General features: G+C 38.4%; 1 protein-coding gene across 3 annotated transcripts in view; it reads right to left on the reverse strand.

Annotated features, from left to right (window-relative positions):
* The window catches only part of NLN (neurolysin), a 100,671-nt gene that overhangs the window by 28,383 nt on the left and 58,998 nt on the right, over positions 1–13,290 (reverse strand). For all 3 annotated transcript variants that reach the window (XM_059878764.1, XM_024981346.2, NM_001033989.2), the window contains 2 exon segments: positions 11,519–11,654; positions 8,873–9,239 (listed from right to left, as the gene is read on the reverse strand). In XM_059878764.1, the coding sequence (XP_059734747.1) occupies positions 8,873–9,239; positions 11,519–11,654 (503 nt within the window).

The following is a 13,290-nucleotide window of genomic DNA, read 5'->3' on the forward strand; positions in this document are numbered from 1 at the left end:
CCAGTCCACTCTAAAGGAGATCAGCCCTGGGATTTCTTTGGAAGGAATGATGCTAAAGCTGAAACTCCAGTACTTTGGCCACCTCATGCGAAGAGTTGACTCATTGGAAAAGACTCTGATGCTGGGAGGGATTAGGGGCAGGAGGAGAAGGGGACGACAGAGGATGAGATGGCTGGATGGCCATCCAGACTCGATGGATGTGAGTCTGAGTGAACTCTGGGAGTTGGTGATGGACAGGGAGGCCTGGGGTGCTGCGATTCATGGGGTCGCAAAGAGTTGGACACGACTGAGAGACTGAACTGAACTGAACTTGTGTTGAAATCTTAATGTAAGAATTAATATATACCTCAAATAGGGTATAGTTGAATGTCCAATTTATTTTAACCAGCTCCTGCTTTTTGACTTCAAAGATGGAATCATTAAACACTAAATAGTGTTGAGGCAAATATGAGATACAGAGTTTGACTTACTAGGCACTTTTTCCTTAAAATTAAAATTGATTAAAAAAAACTGATAAAAACTAAAATCCAGAGAGTAAAGTTGTTCTTTTATTCAATAAGGGGAGAATCAGTACTCATAATTAAATGAGCTCCTTTTATAAACCAGAGAGGCCTTTTTGGAAACAGAATGGTTTTAGTTAGCCTGGGAAAATAAGCATAAATTATACTATAAAGTCATCTATGCTAGGACAATGTGATATCTGTGATGGTCTCTCCAGAAGCTAAGGGCTGTTAGACTTTATTGTAGGAATAGGTTTCCTCCTCTTTTCTTTGCTCAGAGCACTAAAATACATTTAAGTTTAGTTTGATGTTTTGATTTGTAAATCTTTTACTGTATTATTATTTCTTGATGACTCAACTGTTTTTTACCTGCTGAAGTTATTCAGGTAAAACAAAAACAAACCAGTCTTTTTACAGCTTCCCATTAAGAAACGGCTTGATTAAGAATCAAGCTGAACAGGGCATTGATCCTATTCTTACAGCAACATGATGGACAATCTGCAAATCACAGCTTTTCTTCAAAGTGAAAGTTGAGTTGCTCAGTTGTGTCTGACTGTTTGTGATCCCGTAGACTGTAGCACACCAAGCTCCTCTGTCCATGGGATTCTCCAGGCAAGAATACTGGAGTGGGTTGTCATTTCCTTCTCCAGTGGATCTTCCCGATCCAGGGATCAAACCCAGGTCTCCCGCATTGCAGGCAGGTGCTTTAACCTCTGAGCCACCAGGGAAGCCCATCATAAATTGAAAGTTGAAGTGCAATCTACAATCTAAGACAGATGCCTCCAAGGATAGAGAGAAAGGAAGCAAGCACTTTTTTTTTTGGCTTGTGTGTATGTGTGTTTTTTTAACCTGCAGACACCAGTAAGAGAATTTTTAACAAACTGATAAAGATTGATGGTGGACCAGCAAAAGTAGGGAACCACTAGGAGTTATTACACAAGGGAAATTTTGCATCCATTTGTAAGGTTTTCTCCACAGATCTTACTGGGTACACACAAAAAAGTCAGGGGCAGGATGAGAGCCCTGAGAAAGAATCAGTGCTGATGCAGGCCTGGGGGAAGGGAGCCCTGCCCAGGTCTGTTTCATCTCTCTCCTAGAGAACACGAGCCTGGACCTTAAAGGCAAAAAACACCGTTGCCTTAAGAGCACTGGAAAACCTCACTGCTAGTGGGGGATGGCAACAGAAAAGCAAACAAACAAACAAAAAAACTCTACTCTGAAGGTGGGTCAGGAAAACATCCTTGGCCCAGACCTACAGCTGAGGATGGGGCAGATTCACTGAACAGGCCCACTCCTAACACCCAGGGACTCAGAGCCTTCCTAAGACTGACCTTTAATCTGAACAACAGAAATGACACTCCCCTAACAAGGCTAATAGGAATCTAGTAATAAATAATAGCAGTCTACTACAAGGAGAGGAACAAAGCATGAAAAGAGACCTCTTTAAAGCACAGAACAAATGGACACACTCACATTGAGCGGGGAACAGAGACTAATAAAAAACTGGCAAATAAGCTCTCATTCTAAACACATACAGGAATCTGAGCTGAAGCTTTGGGTTCACTGAGGTTAACCATAGCAATAACAAGGCCCAAATCCAGCTCAAGTACTAAATAGAATGAATCAGACACTCACATGAATGGTCCAGCAAGTATGTGCCCACTGCTAGGCATAAAGACTGTCTTAGTCTTGACTGTTTTATATAAGATGTCTGACTTTAAAAAATAATTGTAAGGCATATGAAGACACATGGAAAAAACACAATGTCAAGAGGCAAAAAGACCAAGAAAAAGAGATTCAGATGACAAAAATGTTGGTGCTATTAGAGTATTTAAAATAAATTGTTAAATGTTAAACATTCTTGAGGAAAAGATAGACAGTTTGCACAGTCAGATGGATAATTTTGGAAGAGAGCTGGAAACTATGAGAATACAATGAAAATGCTAGACGTGAAAAGCACAGTAATAAGGATGAAGAATGCCTGTGATAGTCTCATCGATGGACTTCTTACAGCCAAGCAAAGAATCACTGAACCCAAAGATAGGTCAAGAGAAATTACCTAACATACACACACACACAGAACAGAGAATCAAGATTTACAGGGCAATATCAAATGACCTACTAAATATGTAACTGGAATTTCAGAAGGAGAATAGAGGACAGAAGAAATATTTGAAGAATAGCTGAGAATTTTCCAAAATTAGGGGACTTCCTGGCAGTTCAGTGGTTAGGGCTCCATGCTTTCACTGCCAAGGGCTTGGGTTCAATTCCTGGCTGGGGAACTGAGAGCCTGCAAGCTGCGCAGTGCAGGCCAAAAAATCCAAACAAAACAAAAGAATAGCTGAAAATTTTCCAAAATTAATGACACTAAGTCACAAATCCAATAAGTTCAGAGAACACCAAGGAAGACAAACACAAAACAAAGAACTAGAAAAAAAATTATCCCATATTCCTAAGTGTACAGAACTGCTAAAAATGATGAACAAAGAGAAAATCTTGAAGGCGGTCAGAGGAAAAGAACACATTGCATGTTACAGCCATCTCTTGTCTGAAACTATGCAAGCCAGAAGACAATGGAATGCCATCTTTAAAGTGCTAAAAGAAAATACCTGTAAACTCAGAATATTACTACAGATAATAAGGAACATTATATAATGATAAATGGGACAGTTCTCTAAGTAGATGTAACAATTCTAAATACGTATATATCTAAAAGCAGAACTTCAAAATATACTAAGCAATTCAATATCCCATGATAAACTATAATAGAAAAGAAAGCACACATATAAAGAATATATCTATATATCTATATATAATTGAATCACATTGTTGCAGCAGAAATTAACACAGCATTGTAAATCAACTATACTTCAATTTAAAAAAATACACAAAGCAAAAACTGATAGAACTGAAAGAAGAAATAGACAAATCATTTAGAGGCTTCCTTTCTCAGAAATTAATTGAACAGGCCGAGAGAAAATCAGCTGAGATACAAAAAACCTGAACAACATTATCGTTTATCTTCACCTGACATTTATAGAACCCTCAACTCAACAACAGAAAACAATACTTGAGTACACATGGAATATTCACCAAGACTAATTATACGCTGGACATAAATCAAAACCGTTTAAAAGAACTGAAAAGATATAAAGTACACTCTCCAACAATAACAGAACCAAACTAGAAATAGCAGAAGGCTATCTGGAAAATATCCAAATATTTGGAAATTAAAAATATACTTCTATAAATATAGACAACTTCTTTTTGACAAAAGGGCAAAGGCTATATAACAGAGCCCAGACAATTTTTTTCAACAAATGGTGCTGGAACACCTAGACATCCACATGCAAAAAAATGAGTCTAGACACAGACCTTACACCCTTCACAAAAAATAACTCAAAAAATGGATCACAGACCTAAATGTAAAATGCAAAACTATGAAATTCCTAGAATACAACACAGAAGGAAATCTAGATGACCCTGGGTTTGGCAATGACTTTTTAGATACACCAAAGGCACAATCCATAAAAGAAAAAGAACTTAATAAGCTGGATTTCATTGCAATGAAAATTTTCTGCTCTGAGAAAAACACTGTAAAGAAAATGGTAAGACAGGTCATAGGCTAGGAGGAAATATTTACAAAAGAGACATTTGATAAAAGACTGTTATCAAAAATATACAAAGAACTCTTAAAACTCATCAATAAGAAAATAAACAATATGATTAAAAAACATACCAAAGACCTTAACAAACACCCCATCAAAGGAGATAGAGATGATAATTAAGTATATGAAAAGTTGTTCCACATCATATGTCATCAGGGAAATGCAAACTAAAACAAGATACCACTACACACCTATTAAAATGACCAAAATCCAGAAAACCAACACCACCAAATGCTACCAGGATGTAGAACAATAGAAACTCTCATTCACAGCTGGTGGTAATGCACACTAGTACATCCATTCTGGCAGACAGTTTGGTAGTTTCTTACAAAACCAAACATACTCTTACCAAACAATATAGAAACTGCGCTCTTTGGTATCTACCCAGAGGGACTGAAAGTGTATGTCCACACAAAAACCTGCACAAGGATGCTTAGATTAGAATTAGAAAGTCACTCAGTCATGTCCGACTGTTTGAGACCCCATGGACCATATAGTCCACGGGATTCTCCAGGCCAGAATACTGGAGTGGGTAGCTGTTCCCTTCTCTAGGGGATCTTCCTAACCCAGAGATCGAACCCAGGTCTCCCATATTGCAGCCAGATTCTTTACCAGCTGAGCCATCAGTGAAGCCTAAGAATGCTGGAGTGGGTAGCCTATCCCTTCTCCAGCAGATCTTCCTGACCCAGGAATTGAACCGGGGTCTCCTGCATTGCAGGTGGATTCTTTCCCCACTGAGCCACCAGGGAAGCCCCTTATGTCACAAGGATGCTTATGACAGCTTCGTTCATAATTGCGAAAACTTGGAAGCAATCAAGATGCCGTTTAGTAGATGAATGAATAAACTGTGGCACATCCAGACAATGAAATATTATTTAGTGCTAAAAAGAAAAGAAATGAGCTATTAAGTCATGAAACACATGGAGGAACCTGAAATGCATAATGTTAAATGAAAGACGCCATATGATTCCATCTGTATGATATTCCTGGCAACCCACTCCATTATTCTTGCCTGGAAAATGTCATGGACAGAGGAGCTTGATGGACTACTGTCCATGGGTTTGCAAAAATCAGACACTAATGAGTGACTAAGCACATATGACATTATTTCAGAAAAGGCAAAACTTTGGAGAAAGTAAAAAGAGCAGTAGCTTCCAGGGACTGGTGTGGCAGGAGAAGAAATGGATACATAGAGCACAGAGGATTTTTAAGGCAGTGAAACTGCGCTGTATGATGCTCTAATGGTTTATAGACATTATATGTTTTTTCAAATCCAAAGAAAGTATAACATCAAGACTGAACCCAAATATAATTTAGGTGATAATGATGTGTCAATGTAGGTTAATCAGTTGTTAGCAGATGTACCACTCTGGTGGGGGATGTTGATAATGGGGGAACTGTACATGTGTCGGGGCAGGGAATATATGGGAAATGTCTGTCCTTTCTGGTCAGTTTTGTTGTGAATCTAGAAGGGCACTAAAAGATAAAGTCTATTTGAAATAAATAAGTAGAAATAAATCAACAACAACAACAAGAACTTGGTCAAGCCTGAGCTAGGAGTGAGCAGGGCAATGGGAAGGGAAGGCAGACAGAGAAGGGGAGAGGAAGGAAGAGAACCCACGGACAAATACACCAGAAACCGTGCACTGAATTTCATAACATTTTCAGCCAGCTAGTCTCTGGATGTTCAAAGGGCACATCAGTGGTTCTACAATGATTTCATGTAGTTAGACTGAGTTGTTTAAACAGGTAAACAGATCTATAAATGTTATTTTTAACAGGGGAAAATGAACTAAAGTAATCTGGAAAGTGTTTATCCTGGTATATTTTATATCTCTTGGTTCATTATGAAAAGCCATAAAGACTGCTACCAATTTAAAAATCAGTGCCACTGAGGGGCTTTTAATCTTTCCTTTTAAAAAATAAACTTGATTTACTTAATTTCAGAGGTTTCCTTACTCCGAGATGACATCTTTACATTTTGTTTATAAAAGGATGGTGATTTAAAAAGATGCCATTACCTGGCAATCTTACATTGGAACTATTTGAGTTTTTGTTTCTTCTATTGTTTGAGAATCTCAGGGTTTGATGAATTAAAATTGATATGTGATTTTAAAAAGAAGGAAACTGGTCTTTCCTTTCCTACTACAAATATCCTCTTTTTTGAGTCATGTAGACAAAGAAAACAAGAAGCAAGCATGTCAGTTGACAGAAAGTGACTATTAACGAGGTCATTACCCTCACGAAACATCACTCTCTGGTCCCCATACGAGTGCTGGTAGCGATAACCAGATCTCTGAGTACAGAAGACAGCAGTTATATCTTGGCAAAGGAACAGCAGGATGGGGCAGTGAGAACTGCTATCTTTGACCACGGAAAGAGAATCGAGGCACAGTTATATCGAGGCTCCAATGTTGAAGGGTTTCCCCTGAAAGAATTCTTGGCCTCAAACTTTATCCTGACATTATTCATTATTCAGACTTATCCACTTCTGGCATGGGTTTATCTTTAGATCATACCAGAAGTGAAAGAAAGTCCATAAAGCAGTGGGATAAGACAACTCTGCCTCCTATCTGGCTGATGGAGTTATCCAGAACCTTCTTGAAGTCACCCCAAGTCAGAAGATTATGAACTTGTATGTGTTGCTGATCTAAAGTGATGCTATTATTTACTATGGTCTAGTTAGTAAAATTGCAACAGGGTGGCTTTTGTTGCAGAAAACAGCCCACAGAGAGTAACCTAAATCCTTTTATATCTGATGAAATACAGTTACTACATGCTATAGAGATAAAAATATTCTTAATTCTTGCCATTGATTGAATAATTGAATGTACAGAACAGTCCTGAAAAGGGAACATCATTCCTGTATTACAGAGGTGGATATAGAGACCCACAAAGGTTATTTCACTCAAGCACTGCAGCTCAAGTTTGAATGATTGCCAAGATCTTGCTATTCCTTAATACTGTGCTGCCTTTCAGCCAGACTGAAGGGAGTGGTCACAGATTTAAGAGTATTGGCAGACAGAGTACCTGAATAATAAACATTCTTAATTTTAAATTAAGAAATGCAGAGACTTCCCTGTCAGTCCAGTGATTAGGACTCTGTGCTTCCACTATCGAGGGCCTGGGTTTGATCTGTGGTCAGAGAAAACATCTACTTTTGCTTTATTGACTATGCCAAAGCCTTTGACTGTGTGGATCACAACAAAATGTGGAAAATTCTTCAAGAGATGGGAATACCAGACCACTTGACCTGCCTCCTAAGAAATCTGTATGCAGATCAAGAAGCAACAGTTAGAACTGGACATGGAACAACAGACTGGTTCCAAATAACAAAAGGAGTATGTCAAGGCTGTATATTGTTACCCTGCTTATTTAACTTATATGCAGAGAACATCATGTGAAATGCCGGGCTGGATGAAGCACAACCTGGAATCAAGATTGCCAGGAGAAATATCAATAACTTCAGATATACAGATGACACCATCCTTATGGCAGAAAACGAAGAAGAACTAAAGAGCCTCTTGATGAAAATGAAAGAGGAGAGTGGAAAAGTTGGCTTAAAACTCAACATTCAGAAAACTAAGATCATGGCATCTGTTCCCATCACTTTGAGGCAAATAGATGGGGAATCAATGGAAACAGTGACAGACTTTATTTTCTTAGGCTCCAAAATCACTGTAGATGGTGACTGTAGCCATGAAATTAAAAGACACTTGCTCCTTGGAAGAAAAACTATGACAAAACTAGACAGCATAAGCAGAGACACTACTTTACCAACAAAGGTCTGTCTAGTCAAAGCTATGGTTTTTCCAGTAGTCATGTATGGATGTGAGAGTTGGACTACAAAGGAAGCTGAGCACTGAAGAATTGATGCTTTTGAACTGTTGTGTTGGAGAAGACTCTGGAAAGTCCCTTGGACTGCAAGGAGATCCAGTCAATTCTAAAGGAAATCAGTCCTGAATATTCATTGGAAGGACTGATGCTGAAGCTGAAGCTCCAATCCTTTGGCCACCTGATGCGAAGAGCCAACTCATTGGAAAAGACTTTGATGCTGGGAAAGATTGAAGGTAGGAGGAAAAGGGGATGACAGAGGATGAGATGGTTGGATGGCATCACCGACATGACGGACATGAGTCTGAGTAGGCTCTGGGAGTTGGTGATGGACAGGGAAGCCTGGCGTGCTGCAGTCCATGGCATCGCAAAGAGTGTCAGACACGACTGAGCGACTGAACTGAACTGAACAGAGAACTAAGATCCCGCAAGCCATGTGGCACAGTGAAAAAACAAAAACCAGAGTCTAATTATAAAAGTAAATAAGTAACTTAAGAAACGCAGCACACAAACTAGATGATCATGATGGTGATGATGAAAGCTCACACCTATCAAGCACTTGTGTTCTGAGCAGTCTTCTAAAATCTTTGCATGTGATTAACCATTTCAGTCCTAACAACGATACAAAGCAGGTATGATTGGTATTCCCATCCCATTCCCATAGGACCCATAATATATATAAGGAAACTGAGGCAGAGAAAAATTAAGTAACTTGCCTAGTAAGTGATGGAGCTAGACATTCTGGCTTCAGAGCCCACATTTTTAATCCCTTTACTAGGAATCACATATGAGAGTTATGAAAGACAAGAGTCTCAATCTGGGTAGGAGATGAATCTCTAAGGTCCCTTTCACCACTGTGATCCTCAGTACCTTGGATAGAGGTCCAAGTAGAACTGTCCTAATACTTCTCCTGTAGCTTTATCCTTCACAGTGTAAAGTGTAACACTTTTATTCCAAACGTGAGCATCTGTCACTTGCTCAAAGGAAAGTCCCAACAACTCCTGGTAGATGTTCAGTAAGCCTTCAGTGACCACTTCAATTGGGAAGTATTCCTTGAGGGTCTCCTGGTCTACAGAGTACTTGAGTTCTTCGGTCTGAGTCATGTAGTAGTGGAGATCCCAGGCATTGATCTTCCCATCGTATTCAAAACCTCTCTCTTCACATTCCTTTTTCTTCAAGTTCAAAATGAACTCTCGTTCCGCTTCACCCAAGAGTTTTAATTTCTGGCTTAAATCATCTGTGAGGAAGAGGGGAAAGTTAGCAATCCATTGCTCTCGGGAGCAGGCATGAGCATACACAGCAGCAGTAGTTCAGCATGGTGCTTCCTCCTTTGTGACAATAAATCAGCAGGAAGGAAGGAGAGGGAAAAAGAGGGAGGGAGAGAGGAAAGCAGGCTTTATTATGACAGCACCGCTGTTCTCTTCAGGGTAATTTATTTTATGGCTCCCTGTTCTTTTTTTTTCCTTTGGGCACCACCCAAATCAGGCCACAACTTCCTCACAGTATCAACAAAGCTGAAATTTATCTCACAGAACTCAACGAAGTGATAGTGAAACTGAATTACTCTTCATGTACATGATTATTTTTCAGTGAGGTTAGGCTCCTCTGTTCTTTTCCATGTGCCCAGCTGTGTCAACTCTGTGTGACCCCATGGACTGTAGCCTGCAAGGCTCCTCTGTCTATGGAATTTTCTAGGAAAGAATATTGAAGTGGGTTGCCATGTCCTACTCCAGGGGATCTTCCCGACCCAGGGATCGAACCTGACTCTCTTGTGTCTCCTGCACTGCTGGCTCCTCAGAGCTAGGGAAGACAAATCAGATGTGACTTATGATCAGAATCATCAGAATCAGATCTCAATTCCTTTGACAGCCATGGATTCAGTTAATAACTACTCCATTCCTATGAAGAAGGTCTATTTGGACACAGTATTTCTACTTTTTAGGTGGACAGTGCAATTTAATATGTGGTCGGTTTTTGACTATTTCACTGTATTTAGCTAAAGCAGTATGCTTTTATTGTGTGTTTGGTCTCCACAATTTGTTACATATGTAAGGTAAAAAATGCTGGCTCTGTAAGGGACGTTGATGTCTGGGAAGCATACCCATAAAGAGGTGAATGCAGAGGCTCGAGGAGGGCTGTGAGGTGAAAAGAGGAAACTCATGGAAGATACAGAGAGATGTCGTTCTGATTAGGCCTGTGAGAGAACAGGTAAGTATAGGTAGCAAGAGGACAATTCAGATAGGAATATGCCAATTTTAAAAAAGAGGGGAAACTGCTTTCAAAAATTAAGTTAATTAAGGAAAATGTTCAGTATGTGCAGTCACCACTAAGGGAAACATTCTCGCCAAACCTGTTAACTCCCCAAGCCATTTTCTTGCATAAAATACATCAGAACTTATGGCAATTACCAGTTCACATTTCTATATTTTCCACTCAGCGGAAAATTCATTGAGAAAAGAACCTCGTCTTAGTCTTTTCTATCGTCCAACCATTAGGGGCAGTTATTTTATAAATGTCTCATGAATGAATAACATAATAATGAATAGCTACCATTTATGGCACAGCTGCTACATGTTATATACGATGCCAGCATATACATTAGTAATTCAAGGTATTGCCATTGAGAACAGAGAGGTCTGAATTTCAGGCTGAATGCTGATCTTGATGCATTATTCATCGTCTCCAAATTAACTAAGCTAATAAAATTATACACTAGTAGTTAGAAGTAAATAAAGCCTGAATGGGGTCAATGAGAAAGTTAAAAAATAAATCATACTCTGGTAAACTGACTAGAGACGATAAAAACAAAAATTAGTATCTTTACAATGGTTATGTTATTCAACCATTTTCACTAAAACGAAAGAGAATATCAGAGTGCCTGCCGGAATAGTGACACTGAGATTAAGAGGAGTAAGTACGACAGAGTACCAGAGACGAAATGTCAAGGACATAAGAACTGTGGTTTTAAAAAGACAAATGAAAAAGTGACTTTAAATGAATGTGAAGACAGTTACTAAATAACAGTTTTGATGCCTATTCTTATATTCTTTTATATATTAACAAGTGGCTTCTGGAACATAAAATATTCTTGTTCCTGTATGTTGTACTTATCATTTTTGTCCTCTTTGTCAGCTTATTTCACACAAATTCATCAGCAGCCATGCTGTAACTAACAAACACCTACTGACACTGAGCAAAGCCAAACGCTAATCTCCTTGTAGGTCTCTACGTATCTTGTTAGGAATTAACACAGAAATCCCCATCAAGATACAGAGAGAATGAAGCAAGGACAAGGACTATAACCGAAATACAAACAATGAGCAACCCTTAGAACTAAGTACAGTATCTAATGCATAACAGGTGATCAATACATTTCTCTTGCATGAGTGAAAAATAATATTCTCAAGGGCATGTTAGGTTTTGAGGCCCTCTGTCAAGCTAGTGCCATGCAGCAAAACAGTCATTAAAAAAAAAAAAAAAGAATAGCAACACATGAGAAATTAAGAAAAGACTAACCGAGAAAGGCTGTTACATGCCTCGTACTCTTGGCAGTGTTCATCTCAAGGACAAAGTCAGCGTGTGTGCTATAGCCGAGCAGTCTGGCTACTTCGGCCCGCAGTGGGAGTAGCTGCTGCAGGATTACAGTGTTCTCCTAGTAATAAACAACAATAAGAAAAACCAAAATAAAGGTTAATAATTAACTGGATCCAAAGCACTAAAAAGAAGAGCTATTACATTACTTTCAGGTTGGTAAGACTCTCAAATATTTTTAGACATCTCAACTAGTAAGTTATTCCATTTCAGTGTTATAGACTTTTTTTGGATTCATGATCCAGTTTTATTTCTGAAATTATAATTGATTTTTTTAAATCTCAGGAGATAGCAATGAGGGTCCTAACAAAATTTTAGGTACTGTTAAATTTATTTCCCTTTAAAAAAAGGGAAATAATAAGCATTGATGATGATGTAGAAAATCTGGAACCTTTGTATATTGCTAATGAAAATGGCAAAGCTGCTATAAAAAACAGTATTATGATTTTTCAAAAAATTAAACAAAGAATTCCAATATGATTCAGTGATTCCACTTCTGGGTATACATCCCAAAGAAATGGAAACAGAGACTCAGATATTTGTATACCTGTGTTCACTGTGGCATTATCCATAATAGCCAAATGGCAGAAGCATCCTAAATGTCCATCAATGGCTGAATGGATAAAAAAAATGTAGTGCATATTACATATTATTCAGCCTTAAAAGGGAAAGAAATTTTGACACATGACAAATTATGGATAGATCTAGAAGACATTGTGCTATGTGAAGTAAGTTAGTCACAAAAGGATAATTACTGTATGAGTCTACTTATATGCAGTTCCTAGAGCAGTTAAATTTATAGAGACTGGGAGTCAAATGATGTATGCCAGGGGCTTGGTGGGTGGGGAGAGAGGGAAGTTTATGTTCAATGGGTATAGAGTTTCAGTCGGGAAAGATGAAAAAGTTCTGGAGATACATGGTGATGTATAACCATGTATACATATATATATGGTTATATACATAACCATGATAACAATATGAATATACTTAATGCCACAGAACTCTATGCTTAAAAATGGTTTTGGGATTTTCTCAAATTATTACACACATTTTAAACATTTTATTTGTATTAAAATGCAAATAGTGATACTGCTTTATTGTTTCCTTAACAATAAAGGGAAAAATAATCTCCCAGAGAAAGTAAAGAAATGTTGAGGTCAAAGAAAAATTGCTATTAAATCATCAAATTATTTATACACATGCTTCTAAGGAAGATCACACTACCAAAATCTGGCTCCACCATTTACTAGTTTTCAAAATGTTGCCAAGTCCCTCAATCTTCCTAAGCCTCAGTTTTCTCATCTGGAAGACGTACATAATAAAAGCAGCTACATTATAGAGTGATCATGAAGATTCACGTGAGAATATAAGTAAAGCACAGAGAAAAACGCCTGGTACAAGAGCAAACACCACATAATTATGCATTATAATTATTATCATTTTAAAACTAGAATGGAAACATGGATATAAGAAACACATAAGTTCTAAAGTTACCTAGTTTGAATCTCTTTCACCTTTTCCAGTCTCCTTAGACTGCCAATTTCCCCCCAATATCTATTCCCCTGTTCTTCCTCTTAATAGTAGAGTTCTCTGAGCTTTTGCTGGGTACACGGTCATCTGCCTCCCTTTCCCAGCCCCTCTTAAAACTAGCTGTGGCCACATGATACACAATGGGACAACAGAACATAAACGAGGTG

This window comes from Bos taurus, chromosome 20, assembly GCF_002263795.3.
Source record: "Bos taurus isolate L1 Dominette 01449 registration number 42190680 breed Hereford chromosome 20, ARS-UCD2.0, whole genome shotgun sequence".
In the NCBI taxonomy this organism is placed as follows: Eukaryota; Metazoa; Chordata; class Mammalia; order Artiodactyla; family Bovidae; genus Bos; species Bos taurus.